The sequence below is a fragment of the Oreochromis aureus genome, linkage group 6, assembly GCF_013358895.1.
Source record: "Oreochromis aureus strain Israel breed Guangdong linkage group 6, ZZ_aureus, whole genome shotgun sequence".
Lineage (NCBI taxonomy): Eukaryota > Metazoa > Chordata > Actinopteri > Cichliformes > Cichlidae > Oreochromis > Oreochromis aureus.
This window is the reverse complement of record NC_052947.1, coordinates 25,935,821-25,960,636: the sequence shown is the minus strand read 5'-3', so window position 1 is coordinate 25,960,636 and position 24,816 is coordinate 25,935,821. Positions and strand designations below refer to the sequence as shown.

The 24,816-nt window shown below is 40.8% G+C and overlaps 1 protein-coding gene across 5 annotated transcripts in view; it reads left to right on the top strand.

Moving 5' to 3' along the window:
* Nucleotides 1-1,500: 1,500 nt before the first annotated feature.
* The window catches only part of tnrc6c2 (trinucleotide repeat containing adaptor 6C2), a 54,674-nt gene continuing 31,358 nt past the window's right edge, over nt 1,501-24,816 (top strand). For 2 of the 5 annotated variants that reach the window (XM_039614111.1, XM_031740052.2), the window contains exons 1-3: nt 1,501-2,334; nt 13,068-13,168; nt 14,120-14,141. In XM_039614111.1, the coding sequence (XP_039470045.1) occupies nt 13,106-13,168; nt 14,120-14,141 (85 nt within the window). In that variant the 5' untranslated portion in view covers nt 1,501-2,334; nt 13,068-13,105. Of the gene's footprint in view, nt 2,335-8,710; nt 8,766-10,551; nt 10,667-13,067; nt 13,169-14,119; nt 14,142-24,816 lie in introns of all 5 variants that reach the window. The other 3 variants (XM_039614109.1, XM_039614110.1, XM_039614112.1) reach the window with 3 other exon arrangements.

Here is a 24,816-nt window from a genome sequence, read left to right as displayed (position 1 = left end):
GCCTTTGATGGCTGAGATCATGTCAAACCACAGTCTTCGTCTCAAGCCTGAGCTGTCCTTTGTGGCGCATACATTTCCGTGTCTCTTTGATAACTCCTAAGTAATGCACTTTAGTTTTCTTAACCTAATAAATCACTGAATTGATGCTTCAAGTAGGCGTATTATATTAATTCTGGGACAAAATGATTACTAGGACCACAGTTTATTCAAATGGCACACATTACAAGCAAATTCCTGCATTTTCCCTTTTAATAGCCTGAACTACACTTCCCTTAAGGCGTTTCTGAAGGCATTCCCTTCTGCTCTCACCTCTCTTAACCCCTGAGCATGGAGCATCTGCTTTCTCCATTCAGTTGGAGCTTGCTGATTTAATAGCTCTGGGCATATTGCCTTGAAAAGGAGGAAGAAAAAAAAAACTTTTGGCCAGGGCCCCTGGCTTTCTCATTAGTAGTCTCTCCCTGCGATGTATAGGAGCATTCTCACTGGTCAGCCCTCCTCTTTGTGGAACACAGTCTTGACCTGTTCCCACCACACATTGTCTGTGTGTGTGTGTGTGTGTGTGTGTGTGTGTGTGTGTGTGTGTGTGTGTGTGTGTGTGTGTGTGTCTGTGCATGGAGCGGTCATTTCCATGAGAAAGGAGTGCAGAGAATGGACAGGGGCTGCGTTTTCTTTCTGTGAGATGGCTGCAGACGCGACTGAGGGTGCACAAGGGCGACCTCATCCATCATGTTGTGAATGGCCTAAAATTATCGCCCAGTGTTTCTGGACATCATGTGATGAAGAGATTCTTGACAAAGGTCATCTTGGGTAAGAGCAACCTGGGGCTGGCTCTCTGACCCCAGTTTTGGGGGGTTTATTTTCACTTGCTTAAATAAAGTTCACAGTGTAACTGCCAGTTGCTCATGGAATTTATACACATTTACCATTTTAGTTATGCGTCACATAATGAATTGTACTAGATAAAATACGAAATCTTATGTAAAATATGTGGACCTTTAAACAAAAACTATAGGTTAAAAAGAAGGCTAAAAATGGTTACAGTAACAAAAGTAGGTTTGGAACTACAAACATTGTCGTTGCTATTATATTGAGTAATTTGATCCATTCATAAAATTAAAATACTGATTAGAGCAACTTTAAGACTTAAATAGCTAATTTGCTGGGTATTTAATTCAAAATGCCTATACTTTCTTCATGTATATTCCTTCCACAGCATGACAAGTCTCACATTTGTTTCTTTTTTCAAGCACACAGTGTTTGCTGCACGCTTCAGCAATTACTCTGGAAATATGAGCTGGCTGCCTCTGTCCCTTTTTTGTTTTGTTTTTTTCCCTGGCTGTCCATCGCATGGATGTATTAAAAAGGTCCATCCTCGGTGGCCAGTCGGGAGGTTTGAAGACAGGAGGAAGGCGGGGCGAGTGGGCGGGGATAGTGTTTTGGTTGGTCGGGAGTGACGTATCCGGAGCGACTTCCTGGTCTGTCTGCTCCCTGGGAGGAGGAGAGGGAGACTGCAGTGTTGTTAGTTTGAACAAAATGGCTGCGAGACCACTGTCAACGAGAGCTCACTGAACGCCTACCATGAGTGTCCGCTCCGCCGTCTGGATCAACACAGAATGTATTTCCCCGGAGTCGCTACTCATTTTGCATTTGCGGTAGCCAGTCCGTCGCTAGTCGTCCAACCGACGACTTAAACAACAAAAACAACAAAAATCTTTTGCACTTTAAAACAAGTTGGGTGGCTGGCTGACGGCCGTCGGCTTGCTCCGCGAGAAGTCATCGGCGATTTTTTTTTTTTTTTTAACGAAAACTGCCTGATTTCTCTGGTTTGCAAAACCTTGCAACGGTCGACGACTTACGACGCCAACCAGCTAACGTTAGCTTACATAATTTAGCTGCTTTTAAAAGTCCTTTTAATCGTGTTCGTATTTTTTTTTGTTTTTGTTATTAGTGGTGCTTCGTCCGCTTCCCCGCCCCCCTCCCCCCGTTAAATCGTGACGTTTTAACAAATTGTTTTTGGTAAAAATAATTTCACAGCGTATGTGTTTTGGGTTTTATTTTTTTAATGTTTTTTCTTCTTGCTCAAAGCATAAATTACCGTACTTGCTGTGTATATATCTGGCTGAGTAGCCGTTGTTTACCTCGGTATCTTGTCACCAAGCTGCTACAGCAGCAGTCGGCTTATCTACCAAGTCTGACTTTAATTACGACTAAATCTCTGCTCCATCTCTTTACGGGTAACTTTAGAAAAGACATCGGAGAATGCTTTTATGCATTTTCCCCCCTGCCATGCATCGACTCTTAACTGAAAGCTGCCAAAGCTGTGATTAAAGCAAGGTAAGTTTATACATCTGCTTTATTTATATTTATTTAGTTTCTTGGCAAACTGATGAATAATGTTAATCAACGTTTGACAATCAAAAATCGTAGCGGCAGCCGAAAAATGGAAATAGCCGTGTTCCTCTATAATTAAGCTAAAGTATATCACTCAGCTCTAGTCTCATTGACATACAGACTAAGCCCGGTTAACAACAGCGGTAATACCCCGACAAACACTCAAGTACTACATCATTAAAACATCCATTAACAGTTTACTAAGCGTGTTTGTTTTGCCCAGACTTCTGCTCACATTGTTTATGCAGGGCATTCTTCGGCAAAGGAAAACACTGATTGAGCCGAGGTATTCTTCCATGTGCCTTTAGACACGGGTTTGATGACTAATTTTAGTGTATTTATTTGAAGGGTCTTGAATATGTTGGGAACTTTTGTGTTATATCATAGCCCTTTTATGATTGGCTGAGTGCGTTGGTGCACACTCTGTACATGTGAGTGTGTAATGTGATGGTTTCTTGGAGCACTGGGAGAATTGCTTTGCCTTTTCCAATGTCTGTGTGGTTATTAGAAGGTAATGGGGCGCTAATTTTATAGTTATAGTTTGATTGCAGATAGCACAGAGTTGCATTAGGGCTGTAACACCTTTTTATATTTTCGTTAAATGTTTTAATTCGTGCCTATCCGATGTAGTTACACTTTCCTTAAATGTGGCAAAGGCACAGTCCCATTTGTTCCCAATTTTCGCTACGCTTCAGTCTGTGGTTCAACTGTATCACATTATGTATCTTGTACACCATTGTACATTCCACTACACTAATTCTTAGTACATTATTAAACATAGCTGTCCTGTCTCTCTTCCCTCCTTTCCTCCACACCCCTCCTTCCCAACTCGGATTGAACTGTCGCTTTCCATTGCTTCCCCCCTTCGTGCATCCTGTCCCCAGGCACTGGAGTATAGCTTTTAATATCTCCACCGCGTGTCTTAATTGAAGTACATAATTTCCTGTTCAATTTCAAACCCCCTTTTCCTCCACCCCTCCTCTGACATCTCTGTCACCACTGTCTTATCTCTACCGTCACACATCAGTGAGGTGATGAAATGAAAAATGTGCCCAAGCAGTAGTGGCACACCGTACATTTGCAGTCAGATGGGGATGGTTTATTTTTGTGTATGATGGATATATGCACTGTCTGTGAATGTAAATATTTTTGTGGCATATTCAGCCAGTGTCTGCACATGTGCAATGCCTTTCATTTTTCGCCATGGGACTGTGTGACTATTTATGTCTAGCTCAATACCTTTGCCATGAGTAATGCCCTCCAGTTGTTAATCAGGACTTGAGCGCACCCTAGACGGCCAGCTGACAGACAGGCACAAACACACAGCCCTTTTTTACCCAGAGCTAAGGGTCCTTCAAGGCTGATGAGCATGCAGTAAGGGGATAGCTTTGAAAAGATGTTTCGGGGGTGTCCAAAATGAGTGGAGAGAATAGGACGCTCTTCACCGTGGAAGGAAAAGGAGGAGGGAGTTTAGTTTTTCTTAAATACCATGCAATTACATTTACCATTACCAGACAGAACTGTAACTAGCCCTAAAACCACAGCAAGTGGCTCATCTCGAAGGCAGTAGGGTAAATTTGGGATTGCACATGGACCTTAGATCACCATTAATGGGGTCACTCCTTAGGCAGTGCATGTTATGCTGCAATGAAGGTGCAGGTTTTCTGCCAGAAGCAGTCAGGAGCAGTGTGGAGTATTTGGGGGTGTAGCACTGATTTTGCATGCCACTGTCCACCTGCCCTACTGTGATACTGAGGGAGCAGTGCAGTCTCTGTGTACATGCAGCTCTAGCAACTGTTGCTAATGAAAGCAGACAGAGAGAAACACTCTGGGGAGTTTATTCCCTACTTCCAGCATGAAGAGAAAGTACTATACCAACAGTATCGAAACATGTATCGAAATACGCTTAACGTCATTCACATGCAGCAGTAAATTATGTAGCCTGCCCTGCTGTAATTAGTCAACATAAGCAAAGCATTATAAGTTGAACTGCTGATGGGAAAACAATATTAAAGATTTGATTGGTACCTTTTTTTCTCCTTTTTTTTTCCTTTTTAAAAAAAAAACTTCAATTCATTTGAACTGTATTTATGAGTGGAAAGTGGTTAGCCCACTGTCACTGTTAATGTAACAGTTGTAATATAAAAATAACTGAAATGTATTAAATGTGCAGAAAGTCTGATATAAATATTGGTATATGTCCTATTGTCATTAAAACATTTCTGAATTAAATTAGCTCAGTCTTGTGACGTTTACCTTAGTCCCAAAATGCAAAAGGATTCAAAATGAGAAATTTTGTCTCACAGAGGCTCAGACTCAATGAATTGTATTACTTCTTTTGCCTTTTTGGCAGCATTGTAGGCAGGAAACACATTACCCATGTTGGCTCTGGATCTAACCAGGCTTTAGGCTGTTGGCATCTACACACTGTTTTGATTAGAGTGTATTGTAACAATGCCGGGAGGACAAATCTTGGCAGTAACTCCATCTGCAGCCCCTTATCACTAAAGGGGCAGGATCATTTATTTAAAAGGAAACCCAAGGCTTGCTTATCCTTAGTTGACCCTTTGCAGACAAAACATGAACACTAGTGTAAGTTACTATCATTAGCCTTGTTTCCACTGCAGGGCCAAGTGTAAATATACTGTATCCACCATGCATTTTTCTGTAAAGTGGTAAAATAGTTTATTTTCCTTGTCAGATATTTTGTTGTGGCCCTGGTGAAGCCCCCTGTAGTTGGACTTGTGTGTGGCTTCTGTTGTCAGTCCTCTCCCCCTGTCATTGACCCTATCCCAGGCCTTAGTGTGGTAGTTACTGAGCCTGTGATTATGAGGCTTTTCAAACAACTGGCACAGTCGCGATAGATAACACGCTTAACACCGCCGCAGGGTGCTCCTCAAGTAAGGGTGCATTGACAGTAGAATCAGCTGGATTGAATAGGGGGCTGCCAAAAGCCATTAACCTCTTCCTCTGCTCACTGTATTGCTATTTTAAAGTCAAGAGGGGCAGGATCTAGATTTACCAAGCAATGGTGTTTGGTTTGGCCATTGTACCAAATGAGTAGTGTTTATGTGGGCACACCCCTAAGGGGGGAGTGTGTCTGTACTTTGTGTTTGCAGTTGTAATAACAGAGCACCAGAAAGCCATAAATGGTTACAGTGTTCTTTGATGGATGTAACTTAGAAAACAAAGCTTTTTAGGTTACATCCATCCATGTAGACCAGGCTTTACTGTTGTTTTGGTATAACATGGTGATCTCATGTTATGATAGATGTGATCTCAACGTCTTACACTGTCATACCCATATCTGGCATTTCTTGATTGTGAATTTGCAAAAATTGAAGATGCATTCTAAATAGTCAAGGGTGAAATTAGTTTAAGTTGTGAGTAAAAGGTGGCAGTTTAAGGAATCTTCTTGTGATTAGTAGCCGCACATACAAACTAAAGGGAGGTGGATGTGTAATTGTCCCCTCCTCCTTATCTAACTTCTGTGCCAATTGAGGGGGCAGGGGCTTTAGGGGCCCACCAAGGGTAAGCTAGGACTGGGTGGAAGCAGGGGGATGGGGGAAGCGAAGCTGAAACCCATCGAGCTGCTGCCTGAGAGTCTTGGCAAGGGTCCAGGGGAATGTTCAATGTGCCGAGGTTTGGTTGGGGCCCCGGTCCCTCCCTCTACTTCATGTTAGCTAATTGGAGAGACGTGGACAGAAGGAGATTGGCATCAGATAGAAGCTGACAGAGAATATGCAGGACAAGCAACCCCATAATATTCCTATTTCCTGCTCAAAATCAACAGACATCCTTACTCATTATGTAACAGGACTTGGTCTCTACAGCACTAACAAAGCTTGCAGTTAAGGCAGTGTAAATCGCACTAGCATGCACTGGCTCTCCCTTCACTGGGGTCATGGCTTTGGTTGATAATCCACGTCAATTCTTACCCCTGAACACGAACTTGAATACAATCAATGAACTTTATCCGTCTGCTTTTACTTTTATTGATGTATGGATGTACAGTGGTCACAGCTCAATTTGCACTACAGTACATGACAAATTATAACAATAGGAAATAAAAATAAATTATGTTTGTTGGTGGCAAATCAGGTCACCTTACAACACAAAAACAACTAGAACAGTATTAAAAGGTAGGAAGAATAAAAATAAACATATAAAACAAGATTATAGCTGATATGCAAATTAGCATAGTACAGTAGGCACAAACCATTTAAGGCAGCAGGAATATCATTTTGCAAGTATTTTTCATATTTAAATATCTTTATTAGTAGTTTTCTCTGTTTTTTTTGTTTTTTTTTTCAGCCAATAGCTGCAATACATTTCTGAGGATTGTTATTGGCCACATAGACCTAGGGTGGTTATTTATTCTTATTAGGTCAGTTAAGCCAATTTTTACTTTAAATTTAAAAAAAAAAAGGTCTAATTTTTTTTTCACTTTGATAGATGTAGGCTTTTTTTGTGTCGTAATATCTGTATCTCATCTGCTGTCCAAACAGAAGGAGCTGTTGTGGCTTTTTCTGCCTTTATTCTTTTCCTCTAGGCATTGTTCCGACATCTCTTTGCAGGCTTGCTTCTCACTTTCAGAGACTGACTGATTGCTTATACTGCTGGCAGTCAGTAAATTGTTGATGGGACATTGTGTATGCCCATGTGCTTAAACATCAATCTTTTCTGAGTAGAAATTTGTCTTTTCAGCCTTGGGTGTGTGATCATTTGGTGGAAAGTAGGGAAATTTTGGTCAGTCCTCACTTCCTGATATACCTTCAAAGGACTCTTTGATGGTTAAGTCTCAGTTTATGACTCAGGTTAGAATAACATTTAGGTGTGGGTAGAGCTGGGCGATAGAACGATAACGATATGTATTGCGAAATAACTTTTTCTCGATAGAAAAATGAAACTATTGCGATAGACCTCATCTCTCTCTCTTCCTGTCTTAAAAAAAAAAGAACAGCCAATCGAAATTAAGTAGCGCATAGCCGAACCAATCACAGCAGCAGCGTCACGTCACGTGACTTGTTACGTACAGCACAAGTGCCCAGCCGCACATGTGTATTTGTTTGGGAAGCAGCTAGCCGCCGTGCCGGCCGGTTAATGGAGAAAATGAGTTTGCCCGCTAGAGAAAAATCAACCGAGAGCTTGGGTGACCAGGTTACCGAAGAGAACACAGATGACGGTTCCAATGCCGGAGAGATTGTTGAAAGGAAGGGCCAGAGAAGTTCCGTAGACTAAAAGCGCTAATTCGTCATCGAAAACAACCAGGAGAATCCCTGCGAAGCAACAACAGTCAATTGAGTCGGCTTTCTCCAGCGTCTTACCATATGACAAAAAAGCTAAGAGACTTAGCGACATAACGAATGCCATAGCCTACCGTCTTGCTAAAGACATGCTACCAATAAACACGGTCGAAAATGAAGGATTCAAGCAGCTAATTGAGGTAATAGCTAAGCTATACAACAAGGAGAGATTGAGAATTTCCTTTTAGTTCTCAGTTTATTTGATATTGACAAAAGTTAGTCAATTTTGTTTGTTCTTCTGTAAAACAAACTAAGATTTATTTTTAGAATTAATATTTTGTTTCTAAGTGGAATTGACAATTTAGTGGTCTGTTTTGTTTGTTCTATTTTGATACTTAAATGCTTTAGCGGCTACCTTTTGTGTAGTTTGCAATATTTGCCTTTATTTATCTGAAACTGAAGTCTCATGTTCTTTAAGTACATCTGCCCTGTTGAACTTATTATGGGAAATAAATATTTAAATCAAAACAAGCTGCTGATTATTTCACATTTTACTTGTAAGTGACGGCACATTTAAATCTTACAAATATAGTTATTTGGCTTATATCGTGATATATATCGTTATCGCCTGAAATGAAAAAAACATATCGTGATATGAAAAAATCTTATATCGCCCAGCTCTAGGTGTGGGTAAGGTAGCCAGATGTACTAGCTGACAGAGACAAGTGCCACTGGCAATGGTAGAATTGCTGGCATGCCGACAGTGCAGTCAAGCTAGAGAAAGCACTCAAAAATAAACACATACACCAACACATTCAGCTTGACAGCTTCTTCTTGAATTCACTAAGCTTTAGCAGTGGCGATGGCAGGGACCAGGCTTTGCTTAGTCTTGTGTATTGTGCTGTTTTTCAGTTTAATGAGCTGCCACTGTGTTAAAGTTTCATATCTGCTTGGCAGAGGCAGCAGCCAAGACTGTGAAAGAGAATTTTCTCGAAGCAAACCTCAAAGCTGTTATTTATAGCACAAGTGAAACTCTCCTAATATGTGGTTGTTTGACTTTTCTTCCTCCCCAGTATTCCCCCCGCCGAACCAAAACACTGCTCTCCAGAGGCCATCTCTTCTTTACAGGTTTTACCAACATACAATATGTATTCCACAATTCACTGAGCAAGCCTAGTCTAATAGCAATAAAGTGCACTGTATATTTTCACAGACCATTTTGACCACCGGCTGTAAGCAAAGCCGATATGCACTGTATGCACAGGATGCTTACAAAGCGAGCACTCACTGAGACTGAAGGATAGAAAACACAAGAAGATTGTTATTAGCACTTACCAACTGTGGAATTTACAGGCTTGTTTTCCCCAAGCTGTTCAGGTTGAGAAAACACAAATGCACTCCCACACACATTTGTGGAGATTAGTTGGGGTGTGTTGCAGTATTAGCAGATATTGAGGAATTATTCCCCAGGTAAAGGCTGCCTATAATGTTCCATGTAATAAGGCTCTGGAGAGTCCCATAGCTTCCATAATACCACAGGAATGGGTGGTTTTCTGAATGGCAGTGGTGGCAGATTTACCACAATCTGTGGTCACAAGTCTTGACTCTGTTATTCTCCCCCCGCCCCAAGAGAGGAAACTGCTCTTCCTACTCTTGTGTTTGTGGTGTTGTCTGCGGCCATTCCAAACATGATCCTCCATGTTTTGATTGGCCTTCTTTTTCTTTTGAAGTCCTGTGTCTCCCTTTCATTGTAACGCAGAGAATAACATTAGCACAGTTATCCACCATTTTTCCCATTCTCTACCAGCCTTGCATTATTTTTTCCCCTCAATCTTATTTTCTCTGTCTGGTTCTCTTGACACTAGTGATCAAGGTGTACGAATATTTGAGCCGCCCCTGCCCCCCCAACTCCACCCCTGTCCTCCAGTCTCTCCTTGGTCTGCCAGCCTCAATAGAGCTTCATTCAGTTTTGTTTCCAACTCCTCTCCAGTGAGGATTCTTTCGGTCTTTGCCCTTTTCCAGCAGTATTTTCTCTTTCTCTGTGTGCCCTGTCTAGTTCTCTGGCGGCTGTCGTTCTTAATTGGTATTGCTCTGCGTCTGCTTTCATCCTCCGCCTGTTCCCTTTCCTCCTTCCCTCCTCCCTCTTTTCTGCATCCCTGGCGGAAGAAGACAGGCATCAGACTGTCTGCTTCCATGTGTGTGTGTGTGTGTGTCTGTGCTTTTATGCAAGGTTGGTGTGTGTGTAGTGAGTTTCTAACCTCTTTCCTGTATAATAGCATGTTTCTTGTCATGTCTCCTCCTCTGTAACTTATCCCCATATATAGAGATATGGAGCAGTTGTATTTAGCATAGTAAGAAAGGGGGATCCTGCTTGGATATGAAATTATGAATTTCCAGTGACTGAACTGATAGAAAATACATTTATCATTTGTAAAAAAATAAACCACCAAGCCAATGCAGAATCTCTAGTTACAAAAAAAAAGAAAAAAAAGAAACAGTCAGCGGCAGATGAGATATGAATTTCCTTTCCCTGTTTTATTTCCTGTGGAATTATTTTAATAAATGTGAGGGGATGATGGTTATTTTGGTCTCAACTCTGGCATCAGAGTAGGGCAACTAATAGTAATAATACACAATTGAGCTCTGTAGTTACAACATGGAGGCACATTTTTTTTCTTTTTTCTTTTGTTGGCGTTAAATGCACCATGCAACTACCTTTGCATTAATTTTTGTCTTTTTATCTGCAAATCTCCATATGTCATTTAACCATACCTTTTAAGGGCAAGAATATGAGCTGATTGCTGGTTATTGGCTGTGGTGTTGCAAGTCCCTTTAATTTAAGAGAACCTTAAGTGACACACGCTGGCTTTGTAGGTCATTAATGTCAAAATGGGACATATTTCCCTAATTGCAGAGTCATACTGCCAGAGGGGGTAAACCTGATGCTGGGGAGTGCGGCAGATACAGCCCAGAATCACTGCTGAGGAAGTGCTGGTGTCAGCAGTACTGAGGAAGGGGGAGAGAGGCAGGTAATGCTATATGTGGGGTCAGCAGAGGTCAGGAGGGAAGCTAACTTTGACGATGACTACATAAGCTCAAAAGTCAACTGCCCGCTCTCTGATTTCACAGTCACACGCTGGTAGGACATTACCCTAAACGATAATACAGAGTTTGACACATACGAAATCAGGATAATAACTTTGTTGTTTTAATACTTGGACCTGTTTTTGTCCAACCCTCATTGTGACAGCAGTACTTGTAAACAGACACTAGTGCAATCTTTTGTGTATAAAGACTATCAGGATGAGATGTAGTAGAAGAGACTCTGTCACTAGCAAATGAAAGGAAAACAAAAATAGTTTCTGTCATCTAAAACCCCTTGTCCATTTCTCTCCTCCAGTCGCTCCAATTTGCTCCATCGGCAAAGCTTTTCATTCACTTTTTTCCTATTCCTATTCTAGATGTTCATAGCAGTGCAGCATTTTCTATTATTTTCTTGTTAGGTGGCCAGAAAGAGATTTAATACTATACTTAATAATGGACTCAAATACGGAAGAGAATTAATAAAGAGTAAGATTACTTCACACGCAGTATACTGTTGTCAAAATATAATTTTTTTGTTGGACATTTATTTGAAGGGGTTTCAGTAGTCATTTTCCACAGTATCGATGCAGCATTACCAACATCACGAAAAAGGAATAGAATATCATTAATCTATTGGTATTGTGTCAAATGTAGAAATCCCAGTATTGGAATTTCTAACTTTAACACTCCTATCCACAGTGCACATATTCCATACCGTTATCTGTATGCACACTGGAGCACACAATCACATCCACACATAATGGAACCCCCATTTATTCCCTGAGGGCAGCATTCAGTGAGCTGCTGAAATAACACAATGAAAAATAGGATTGTGTTGAGTGTATGCGTGAATGTAAGGGAGAAGGGAAGAACAATGAAGCAGCAAAAGGAACGAGGAAGCTAAAATACAGTTGAAGGAGCAGTAATGCAAGATCTGTGTGTTTGCCCAAACCCCTTTATATGATTCCTCTTCCATTGCTGCCATAGAGACATCACTGCACCATCAGACTGTCTCATTGAAGCCTCTCCTGTCTTTGTGATTGACAGCTCCCTCCCACTGCCAGTGGGCAACACAGTGGGAGACAGGCCTTCTATTAATCTTCTGTTAGGAGAGTTATGATTCATTCATATATTCAGACTTTGATTCATATCCATGCTATGTAGGCATGTTTTATATTTAGTGTTTTGTTCAGTTGTGGTAGATAACACACATTTATCAACATTGGGGTTTTAACTAATGATTTTTCATCATATTGATTATTATTGTGCTAATTGTTTCACTAAACCAGATATAATGTCAGTCTTTACATGTGTTATTTGCGTGCGTGTGTGTGTGTGTGTGTGTGCTGCAAAATGGTAACACGTCCACTTTCTTCTTGTTAGTAATGGTAACGGCATTGTAACGATACGAAAAAAGTAATGCCATTAGCAGCACAGTTTATTTTAACACCGTTATTTCCCTTCACTGGATATGACACATGCATTGATGTCCATTGCACTTGGTGAAGCCTAAAAGCATGCACACAGTCACTGCCTGTGTCCTAGCTCATGCCTTTAATAGTTTCCAGGAGCTGTCACTAAAGCTGAGCCAAAGGAAATGGAGACTGAAATGAAGTACTTAGTTTCCCCTGAGCCCTTAGGCTGGCTATCTAGCTAGTTTGACTCGCACTAGAACCACACTCCCACTAAAAGGAGATCTTCGTTAGAAGAACTCGTGCTTTATTTTGTCTGTTGGCCTTCATGTTTTCTTCCTTTTGCTCCTTTAAATCCTTTCCTCTTTTTTTCCCTTGACTCATTTGGTGTTTTTTAAGCCACCCTTTTTGTGCTGACCTTCGTTCTTCTTGTTCACACTCACTTCATCTCCCCCTCTGTCCCTTTTCTTTTTTGTACTCGAGTAGTCCTCCTCTTTCACCTTCTACATTTTAGTTTCTGATCATGAGGGAAAGTGTTTTTCACAAGTGCCTAGAATGATTTTTGTATGCAGTGATGCTTGTAGATGGGAATTGGGGTTGTTTTGTTTTTTTTTACATTCTCTGAGTGCACTTTGGCCCTGACTTATAAATGGCTCATACGGAAGGTACTAGAAGTTAATGTGTGCTTTTGAACATGCTTGAAATCCTCTGAAATGAAAAAAAAGTAACAGTAATATTGCATTACCATTTAAGTGCATTTAAAGTTTAAAAATAAACAAAATAAGCAATTTACAGTAGGGGGGGCAAGATGTTTCTGTATAACTCTTGATGTCTAAAGTCTGTAATGCAGATCATAACAATTATAATGTGTAGTAGTATTCCTTAATTGTGCTCTTTTTTTTACTCATCATTCTTTCCCCTTCTTGTTGAACAGCTGAGAGAAGCTAGCAACAGAAGAAAGAGAACCATTTGATGGAAGAAAAGAAAAAGAAAAAACAAGAAGAAAAGACCAAGAAGGAAATCGCTCAGAAAAAGGTGAATGTAAAACCCCTATTAAGGCTTTGCAGACATGTGAGTGCTAATCAGGTGATGCTAACTTGTCCACCATTTTGGACATGTGACAATCATTGTGATGATCAAGTTAATAACCGGCAAGTCAGACAGGCCTTTAGACCAGTCAGTGACCCCCTGTCACTAGGGGAAACGTATATTCCCCAACCTGTTGGTAAAAACCTCCTTGTGGTTGCTAGCGTATTGCTGCACTCTTGTTTTGAGTGGAAGTGGCAGCCTTGTAGCCTCACCAGCTACTCTCTGAGCTGTGCTGAAACCGTAAAAGTGTGATGCACACTGGAAATGGACAGTTTGCCCTTACAGTAAAAGTTGCACACTTTTAAACATGTTGGCTGCAGCCCTGAAGTACAGCTTTTACTTTGAGGGTGAACCCTCTCCATTTCTGGTATATAAAGTACTTCCACTTTTAGCTGGCAAGTATTTGCAAACGAACATGAAAAACTCTAGGCAACCGTGGCCATCTGTGAACAACCAAAGTACCACCTTGGTTATCACTGATTTCGCCAAGCAACAGCCCAAACATCCAGGGACCTAACAACCAGTGATTGTATCATGTCCGATATGTCTCGCACAGTGTGCGCATGATGTCACGTGAGAAACCTCAGTGCTATCCATTACACACACTTTTCTTTTATTAAAATAGATAGGATACTAGCCTTTACTTAAGTTGCCCCTGTGCATGGATTGGTTTTATTGTAAGTGCTTAATGGTAATAAAATAAATGGAATCAGCCTTGGTTGATTTGTTGAAATGTAGGCAGCAAATTTCCATTAAAGGACCAAATGACTACTTCTATTCACTGATGTCTTGAAACGATAGGCTCACTTTATTCGGTAGCACTAGTCGTTTGATTTATTTGTGAACATCATACTTTAACTCTTCATTTCCTAAATCAGTTTGTCTTCTCCTCTGCAGGCTGCTGATCAGAAACCCAAAGGTGAGTGTCATGAGCAGACAAACTACACCCTCTCATATACTTCATTTTCTAACACTACATTCCAGCCACTGATGTACATTAATCAGCTCTGATTAATACATAAAGGCACACACATTATTTATGCATTATACACACGTAGCATTTAGCATTCTTGTACACAGATGGACACACACATTTTGCACATGCATGCACATTTGTGCTGTTTGACTCGGAACGCACACATGCACACGCTCATTAGAGCAAATACAGGGGCATTTTAATGCAGAGTGACGCTCAGTATGCCAGGAGCACCAGGCAGTGAGGCGTGAGGGGACCCAGACAGCTCACTGAGTGTGCTGTAGGTAAAGCGATGGGGGGATGGGCTATAGAAAGAAGGGAGAGGATGAGTGGGATAAAAGAAGCAAATGGTGTTCAGCTGAAATGCAAAACTAAAGGAACAGTGTCCTCATATCCCCTCTGCGATTTCTTAAGATGTTAAAATAGAGTTTCTCAGCGTTCTTGTTCCTGTTATAAGTTTGTAATTTGGATTGTTTAAGTAAGACATGTATAACAATCTGTACAGCCAATACATTTGCATGCTTTTGTTTTATGAATAGATTTAAAATCTGCTGGCAGGACTTAAGGGGTTAACTTTGATGCAGTAGCTTACATCCACATGCATACTGGTATAAAATGAAGTATGGAAGTGTTGTGTCCCAGCTGTCTGCATTAAAAGGAATGAACAATTGTTAGTTAAGAAGATCTAAAATGCTCCATTGCCTCCATAATTTGCGATCGTCATATCTGCTTTCAAACCTGAATTTTCATACATCATGGACGAGGATAATTATCAAGCACACCCTCCCGCTTTGTTGTCACTTAGCAACACAGTGAGGTTATTCCTGTGTTGACACATAAAAAGATGCCATTAATGCTAAATACCTAAACTAAAAGGTTCTGTTAATGCATGGTAGTGTTGGATTGAAGATGGCAGAAGATTTCATCCTGTGTGGGGTTTCTTTTTTGGGGGGGGGGGGGGCGCGGCCGCGGCCTAGTGTGTCTGTTAGCACCTGCGCTTTGCCAGTTTGAGCAGCAGCTTGGCCATCTGGGTGAAACTGTGAGGCTTTAACAAAGGTCACCACAGCTTGCCTTGCACTCTGACCTGCCTATTTAATTACCCTCCCTGTGTTTCACTGCACTGCCTGTGAGTTTGACCTATTAACCAAGTTCCAAAGCTGCCTACAAAGCTGAATGCATCCAATTTCAATAAGCATTTAATGGCACTGTTCTTCTGCTTCAGTGAGAGATTAAAATATCAGACTCCTCCAGGGCTACAATTCAATTCAACATTTGTATGACTTCTGCTTGCATAGTACTCAGATGGGTGCTTGTCACAAATATTAGCAAAGAACATCAGGAGTGAAGAGGCACATTTTATAGTGGGTTTTCTTTTTTCCAATGTGAGTGTACACAGGACAAATTCACTGAGATCTTTTCCAGAAACAAACAGTTTGTTCTAATATACGTTACTTTCACACATGTATGCTGGCATTTACAACAGCAAATGTTTGTTTTGGTCACTGATTTTGATTAAAGGCAAGCAGGACTGCTGCACATTTATTTGTTTTCTCAAACTTTACCAACGACCCGCATAATGCATTAGACAAGGAGCAAGGAAAAGATTATATTGATGTTAGGCTGTAGCAGTCCACATAGCCACAAGATAATGCGGCCAACAATACGCGTCACATGCTGTTTTGTCTTGTGAAAGCCTGCGTTGTTTCTTTGTGCATCTTCCTATTTGTCTTCAGAGATCTTGTATTTAAACATGAGGCAATACCTTTCGACCAGTAATGTGTTTTGGCCCTGCAAATCTGCAGCTGTTGCTATTTTTTTTTTTAAACCAAACCTTCCAATTTAGTGCACTGAAAGTAATTAGATGCATTATATACATGAGCAGAAATGTGCTATAGCCACCGGTGGTGCTCTGAAAAGCATGTTTTACAGCCATCTTCACTGTGCTGCTCAGTTCAGGAGCCCTTTTTACTGACTTGCTTTAAAATGTAGGCACTATATATAAAGCACATCCTGCTACACTGATGTTTCCATTGTTAGATTTGAAAGCCAGTGTGCCAAATAAATGTCTAAATAATGAAAAGCATAGCACAGTCTACATATTTTTTTGCTGCGCTGTATGAACTGTGGATGTTGGATGTGTGATGCAGTAGCAGCAATTGAAATGCCAAGAAGGGAAGGGGAAAAAACTCTTTTTAGGAGAGAAACCCATGGATTAGGGCACAGTTACGAAGGGAAAAAGGGAGCGAGAGAGAAGAAATAGGAAGTGTAACGAGCTGTTTTGGTTCCAGATAAAAGCAAAAATGAAGAAAGGAAAAAGAGGAAGGGAAGTAATGAAGCAGCGAGCAGCAGACAAGTGCCAAAAATGACCGTCAAGAGTCAATGACGACACTAATATAGCAGAGGACTAATGACATGGAGATTTATTTTATGGTGTGTTTAATGAGAGATAGAGAGGGAAAAGGACATGGGATGAGAAACTGATTGCGTTTATGTAGTGGGTAGTCATGCAAACAGACAGATAAAGAAAGTAGGTGAAAGAAGACTAATCGAGAAATCAGGACTTCTGTGAGTTTGCTTTTAACCTCCCATCTGCAATACCTTTTAAAAGGAAGGTGGCATCGACTAGAATGAGATGGGTTTTCATGCATGACACTAAATAATAGAGGTGTAAGTGTGTGTGTGTGTGTCTGCTCGCGCGTATGCATGCAAGAAGGGGGAAATCGGTATGCGGTAGTGATTTGTGTCTTTCCATCCATATCAGTGCATTCTGTCTTCCTTATACACTTTCAGAAATTCATAGTCACACACACATACACACTACTACTCCCCACCCTCTCTGCCTTTTTCTGCTTTCCTCTCTGCAGGCCTCCCTGGTCCCAGGCATTTCAATTTGTTTGCGGTAATCGAGCTCGGCCTGGCGCGTTCATATGTATGAAAATGAGATAAAGCTTCGGCACACTGGAATTAACTTCTCTGCCCCCTATTAGGCATGGAGCTTCACAGAATGCAAGGTTCCAGGAGGCAGTGTCCCATTGCCCCAACCCACCCCCCCCCCACACACACACACACACACACACACACACACACACACACACACACACACACACACACACACACACACACACACACAGGCTGGACCTCTGCCTATACAGAGCCTTTCCATCCTCCCCCCTCTTGGTCCCCCAGTACCTCAGAGAGACGCTGATTATTCACCCCCAGCACAAACGCACCTTCATCACAATCTTTGCTCCTGCTGCAATCACAATCAGTCGATTTGACTGCTACACATATCTGCTAACCTTGACAAAAGCATGTGCACACACACAGACAGAGACACAGGGTACATAGTGAGTTTGATGCCCACAGCCATCAAAATGTGCTCATTGTAGCGACTTGGAGCCTTTCAATATGTTTTCAGTGAAGGAAGCAAATGCTTACATTGTTTAACTGCAAAACTGCCAAGACAGTAATGTCCTTGCCAAGATTGCTCTTAGCATGCACAAACACATGTGTGGACACACTCACAAATATGATTGAATTTGTAAGAAAACATGGCCCAAGCAGGAAGTTAGACAAACGGAACTCAAAAACAGAAAGCCACAAGTAACACCACACGGTGTCTCTTACATTCATACTCCCCGATAATCAGAAAATCTGCAGTCTCTGTTTCTCCTGCTTGTGTGCTTTTCACTGATGAAAGGTTGGAAATTTAATGTGCTGCCTGTCAGTACCTTGTTCCTCACTCTCCTCTTTGACCATGCTGTTACTTCCGCCTGTTTCATTACCCTCTACGTGTCCCAGCGACCGCATCCGAGGAGAAACATATTTACACGGTGTCACCATGGTGGTAACAGCATTATGTTTTCAAAGTGGCAACAGACACACATAAACACAAGTGTGTCCTTTTAATACCGCATTGGATTCATTGGCAATTTCACATGCTATTAATTGCGTCAACACAGCTCAAATGGAATTTCATGAATTGCAATCTAATTAGAGGCTAATTTACTTTAACATTTGGGCTGCTTTTTTTCCGCTGTTAAACACATTTCTAAACACTGAATGAATTAATAGTGAATAGCTTGTGAATTACGTCCTGTGGATTTATGACTGCCAAGCATAATTGTTTTTCCTTTACCCCCTGTGTGCTCACCCCACATGCATGTCAAGTGTTAGGGGAAAGTGAGGGATGTAGGAACGGACCAAGGGAAGCGATAAAGGAAAACAAGGGGGACGCTCAGACTTAAACAATGCTCTCCTCCCTCCGTATTCATGTTGTATGATCACTCACAAGCTGCTGACAAGAGAACCTCACACACCTCCCCCATCATGTCTTTCTCCCCCAACGGAGAGCTGCTTTATGTCAAATACCAGGCAGATTAATAGGATGTAGCGAGAAGGATATGAATGACACTTAAGCCTGTTTTTGATGCGCAAGGTGTATGCCAATTGTAAAACTGTCTGTTCTCCCCCTCATATGGCAGCTAGCTCCCAAAAAGAGGTGATATTGTCCATATGGCAAATTATACTTATAGCTGACTTTTACTTGATACAGTTCAATGATGTCCATAATCACTGTGACCCATAGGTTTGGGAAGCCCAGTTTTAAGTCCTCAGCATTAGCCTTTTGGCCCTCCCATTTTGGTTTTATGAAGAAAGAGTGATCATCAGCAGCCAATACTGCATCCAAAGACTTTATGGGTGCCTCCCATGCATGCAGAATTAATAATTAAGGGTTCTGTACTTAATTGTTTAGATAGTTGGCCATAGGAGTCTATGGGGATTGACTTGTTTTTTAGCCATGTAAGTGGTCTTTTGTATAAAATGTAAGGCAATAATGCCTAGGAGTTGTAGTCATAAAAGACATATGTATGAAAACATTCTTTTGTAGACCCCAAATGAGTTCTGCTCAGATTGTTAAAGTGATACTCAAATTGAGCTCCTTTGACTCTAATAACCCTAACATTGTAACTGGGGGAGACTTTGTTCCTCATTTATGTTATCAACCTTTAAAAGTTTACAAACCTTGAATCACACTATGGAGCTATCAGAGCCAGAAGGATTCACAGCCGATTGTTGCCCTCAGGCACTGACCTCAGATAGAGGTGTAGTGCGATCTCGTTAAGGCTTTTTACCCCGTTTGAAGTTGGCTGGTATTAGGGTTTAAAAGCAAAAAGGGGTTCTCGAGGCCACTCTGTCATAATACTAACAAGCAGGTGAGACACGGCTGAGATGAACTTGGCACAGCCAGAATGTGGGGGCACTAATTATGGAGAGAGGGTAGAAGAGGCGTGCTGGGAGAAGGGGTCACAACAGGCACATGGAGGTGCATTAGGCAACTGTCAGTCTCTATAACAGTGGTCCTTTTATAGGAAGGGTGAGGGGTGAGAATTTTTTCCTGTGTGTGTGTGTGTGTGTGTGTGTGTGTGTTTTTTTTTTTTTTTTTTTTTTTTTTCCTTATACAGACAGATGGAGCTCTCTATAGACACACCCACTTGACCATTTGAGTGCATAATCGGACACACGCACATACATTTGCCTGTAAGTGAAGAGTCATCTCATCGAAACAGCCAAACTGCATTTCTTTGTAGCGCTAACGTCTCTTTGCAGAACATTGCCATCTGCTTTATACTCACAATGCTTGTTGATTATATTTAGACATTTATTACACTTGCTATAGAAAGTAACCAATTACAGCAACTGACATCTCCAGGTAAACAAGAATATTGTGGCATTTGTGAGAATTGTAGATGAAGTGCACAGAGCAGTGTAATGAGAGAAGTGCAGATCTGCTTTGCTTGAGATTTTTTGGGAGGGACTTGACTCTGATGATGTGGTGATTGTCTGTTAGTGCCTCTGCCTACATATTGCCTGCAGATTTAGTCTGTGTTCCACTACTTTTGCTAGGGTATCGACATGCTTTCTTTCTTTGCCTTGTTTACATATGCAAAGAGGAAACATTGCAGCGCACACACTTGAACACAGCTTGTGTAAATTTATTGTGTATAATGCATTTTGTAACCTTCCAGGGGTTTTCTTTACCTTTTCTGCTTGTTGGCTGTTGTTGCATTGAGAATTTTAGCATAGAAGCATAGGGCATAGAAGCCTGTGCGTTGCGTCTGTCCCTCCCCCATCTATAAACACGGCTGCATAATAAAGTGGCTCAGCAGACAATAGAAGAGATGTGTGAACCTGCACTGCCTGGCACTAAGCTCAAGGAGCAAATCAGTTCTTTATAATAGCAGATACCCTCTTTTTTTGTGCTTCATTCGTGGATTTTCAGTTCTATATCTGATTTTGTTTTATACTCCCGTTTGCAGCTGAAGTCTTTTGTTTTTTTTAAATGTTTTTTTTCCAGACTATTCTTAAGCCACTGATTCTTTTGATTGTGTAATTAACCATTTAGTGAAAAGAATGGCTTTAATTAAAACTTCGGTGCGGGGTTGCAGAGAGTCCTTGAGCTGGAGGGTTTAATGGAATTTGCAGGGCACTTGATACAGATGCTTACTTAATTGGCTCTCATTTTCAGGTTCAGTTAGAGGCACTAAGGCCAGACCACCACAACATAAAAGCCTAAATTTGGTTTTCACAACACTAGTTGAAGATTCAGATAGTTTTGTATTTACAATTGTTAGTAAAACAGTTATTTCCAATAGTCCAAAATGTCTTTCCTTGCAGTTTTAAAAATTAGTTTCTTATCGAGATATTATGGAAAAGTTGTAGTTTGATAGTAAATGCACAGCAAATATCCTGTTTATGCAAAATTGAATTAAAATGCATTAATGTTCAACTGCATAAATTTATTCAGTAAATTTCATTGCCATTCTCATTGAACCAGCATATGCTTCACTTTCCTCTTTTAATCTTTTATAGTTATACACTTATCCAAGGGAACACCCCCCCTTTTTTTCTTTTCTTTTTTTCTCTTTTCTCCTTGGCCCTCTTTCTGTAAACTCCACCCCCACCTCTTCAAAAGCACTTAACCATCCATCATGGATTAGGAATCTCTCTGAGCAAAATGAAAGACGTGTCTCATTAAATGTATTTATGTTTGTGCAGGGTAGAGGGGAACAGTGTCTGCCGCATGTACAATTTTTCTCACCTCTTACGTACTCAGACAGCCATTTTTGCTGTCTCATTTTTGTCTGTCTGTGCACACACACACACACACACACACACACACACCTCTCTCAGGAGAGCATTAATTCTCATTCTCAATTCTGATGTACTTGTTAAATACAGATTACACTAAGGGTGGTTACACATTATCCATCTTGGAAGTGTTATAGCAGAGGTTGGTGTTTTTTTGGGGGTTTTTTTTTAAGCTTCCCTGCAAGGAAATTTTGACAGCATGATTTTAAAAAAAAAAGTTTAATAGTTATTATATATGTGTGAAAGACATTTATTGTCTTAAAGTACCCTCGTTACTATCACAACAAACAGATTGTATCGTGTGTGTGTGTGAGAGAGAGAGAGAATTACAGATTTAGCTCATCAGACAAAAATAAAAGATTTCCCTTTTTGTAACAGAAATGTGGAGAACTTGAAGCAAAAGATGTGCAGTAGAAACTTTGGGCTGGAGTTTGAAGAGAGACCAAAGAGAGAAGAAAGAAGGCATAAAGGCAGGTTGAATGAAAGGGTGAGATTTGGAGTGGGGGGATAAGGAAGTGGAAACAAGAACATGGCAAGGAAAAAAGACAGAAACAAGACACGGGAGAAAAGAGACAGAAAGGCTAGAGATGAGGGATCAAGATGGATAAAGGCCCTGAGGGAGAATAACGTAGTGAGCAGTGAAAGACAGGGAGGCATGGAAAAAAGGAATGGCAAGAGAGTGAGTGAGCACTGGGACTACGAAGCAACCTGCTGGTGGGAAGATGAGGGGAGAAACAGGGGTGGAAACAGTGGGTAGAACAGAAAGGGAAGGGGGCAGGGCGGCGTGTATTCATCGTACCGATGTACGATTGGCTGAGACAATGTCAGGCGGGCAGCGCTGAATTAAATCAGATGTGCGTCACCAGCTGCAGTTCCAAGCCAACAGCCAACCACATACTGCTGGAAGGGGGAAGGTTCTTCTTATCCCTCTCTCTCTCACAGTCTCCCTCTTTCTCTCTTTCTAAAAACTCAATTGAATTGGATGCAAACAACTATGGAAGTGTCGTTTTGCCTGTATGTGTAAAATGCTATGCAAAATATAAAATTCTTTCCTTAAATGTGCATTTGTATGCCTGTGGAATAACACTCTTTGTGTCTGGGACTGAGAAGTGGATATTTTTAAAAAAAAGATCATTATGTTTTGACTTCAAATAAAACGAATACAAATACTTAAAATACTTTCTACAGGAAAAAAAATATGTTAGTGAGTGGTTGTAATTTGTATTTCTTTCTGATACAGATAAATGCAAATTCCCCTGCTGTTAGTGTGTTTCAGCAGGTAGGCACCCTGAGAGGGCCTCTGTTTTCAGCTGTGCTTTTGGACAAGCTTTTGGCAGCCACAGCGAATACCTCTGCACTCTGATTTATTTTAACCTCCTATGCGGTAATGTTGGCTGGTGTGTGCATGTCACTGTGTGGTTAATTACTACCACTGCAGTATAGGCCTGCTGTAGGAGTAGTTTAGGCTCTCATACCGGAGAGACTGAACCCCTAAATATAGCTGCAAGCAACTATGGTCAGAGTGCAATAACCTTCAAGCGTTTGGTGATCTCAGTGGGCAGTTTGGCCCCATCTTATCTGAGTGACTTTAAAGTACCATCTCACCCCACTGGAGCTCTTCCCTCTCAGTTGAAATTTAATTTACTTTAATTTTAAATTGAAGTTGAACATATTCAACCAATTCACATGTGTAGTGTTTTGGCAAACTGGACCTTGAATCTTTTTATCACTATAGAAAATGTTTATTAATTACCAATGCGAAAACATGGTTGTCAACACATAAGGTGAGGTTATTGCATTATAGTTTATAGGTTTATTTGTGTATTTAAATTTATGTTTAAATATTGAAAATGTAGGTCTTAAATAGTTCTCCTCTACAAATATATTATTTGCTAAGTACTTTTTGACAAGTAACTGAGTAATAAAAGCAGTTGCCTCTGTGGATGACCTCCATTTCCACCTTTTTAGACTGCAACTGCAAACTGGTAAGCCTTATTCTGCTCTGCCACCAAAGTGAGCTTTGGTTGGAGCACTGGCCTTCTAGTTCATGGCAAATCTCAGTAGCAGAACCAAGGGATGAGACCCTCTTTGGGCAAAGAGCTGAGTGATATTGGGGGAATTCCCCAGCAGTGCCCTGACTAGAGAGAATGCAAAGGCAGGGAAGGACACAATATATTTTTTTAGTTTAATAGCAAGTGAACTTTTAAAGGGACATGCCAGGGTGTTGTCCATTAATAAATCGATCACATGGCTTTGTTCTCTTTGACGAATATAAAAATATAACATTAGTTGCCAAGTATAGATCTCAGATAATGAGTTGCGGCCACAGCTCTGGCCTAATGTAACCAAAAATGCACATTTTTCTTTTTGTTTTATTTCCTTCTGTTAAATTCTAAACACCGGATAGTTAAAAGAAAATGTTTGGATGCAAATATTATTGTATAGTTTTTCTTAGCTTGGGCACAATATAAGAAGATGAGATCACTCAATTCTTTTTAAGTAGATAGACATTTGCAGCCAATAATGATAAGAATAAGAAATTCATAACTAATTTAATTAACTAAGTAATAAAGAAAGAGAATGTAAATACAGATAATGGGATATTTGCAGCTTGGACTAATTAATTTCTATTCTATTTATTTTCCATTTTAACAAACTGGCCAACCTACCTCTACAAATACAAGAACTGTCTTTCTGTCCCTCTCCCACTCCATTGAGTCAAGGCAGTCTCAGCTGTTGTGTAGAATGGTTGTCTATCCAGGGACTATAGAAAATAACATCATCAACTATTCATCATGTGTTTTCCCATGGACCAAAAAACTGTAATTCACAGCAGCTATTGAGTTACAAGCTATTGATGTCAGTATGAAAGCAAATATTTCTGTGCAGCAGGAAATTGTGAGATACTTATACATGCTACAGCCACAAACTCACACCAACAAGCTGCTCGGTTCCCATGACGATAAAGAAGTGTGTAATCTTGCAGCACCCTGTAGAGAAAACTTTAGCAAAGCCAATCTGTTTGGTTGCTGGCTATCCAAGTCCTACTAATAATAACACCTTTCAGGCTAACACTCAATTAGATGGCTGGCTGGTCAGTGTAACCACAGGGAAAGGTTCAGGCTGAGGCCAAACCAGCAGGGAAGGGAAACGTGTGTAAGTGTGCGTGTCTGTGCTGGGAAAGGAAGGGATCGAGAGGCGAGTTTAATTAGGAGAAAAGGAGGTATCTCGTCGTGTTTGCGTGTTGGTGTTCTTTCAGCAGAAAAATCTGACCTTTTCATAGATTGCATCTGGGTCGGTAACATATGCTCAACAACAGGCTACATGAGGCAGTTAACTTAAGGTGACAGTCCACAGGAGCAGTGCAGAGAAAAGGTTAGATTGCTCAATACCTGGATAGTACCATAAATAAAATGAAATGCACTGAATTTACAGAAACTGCATGAACATCCATTTTTAGTGAACT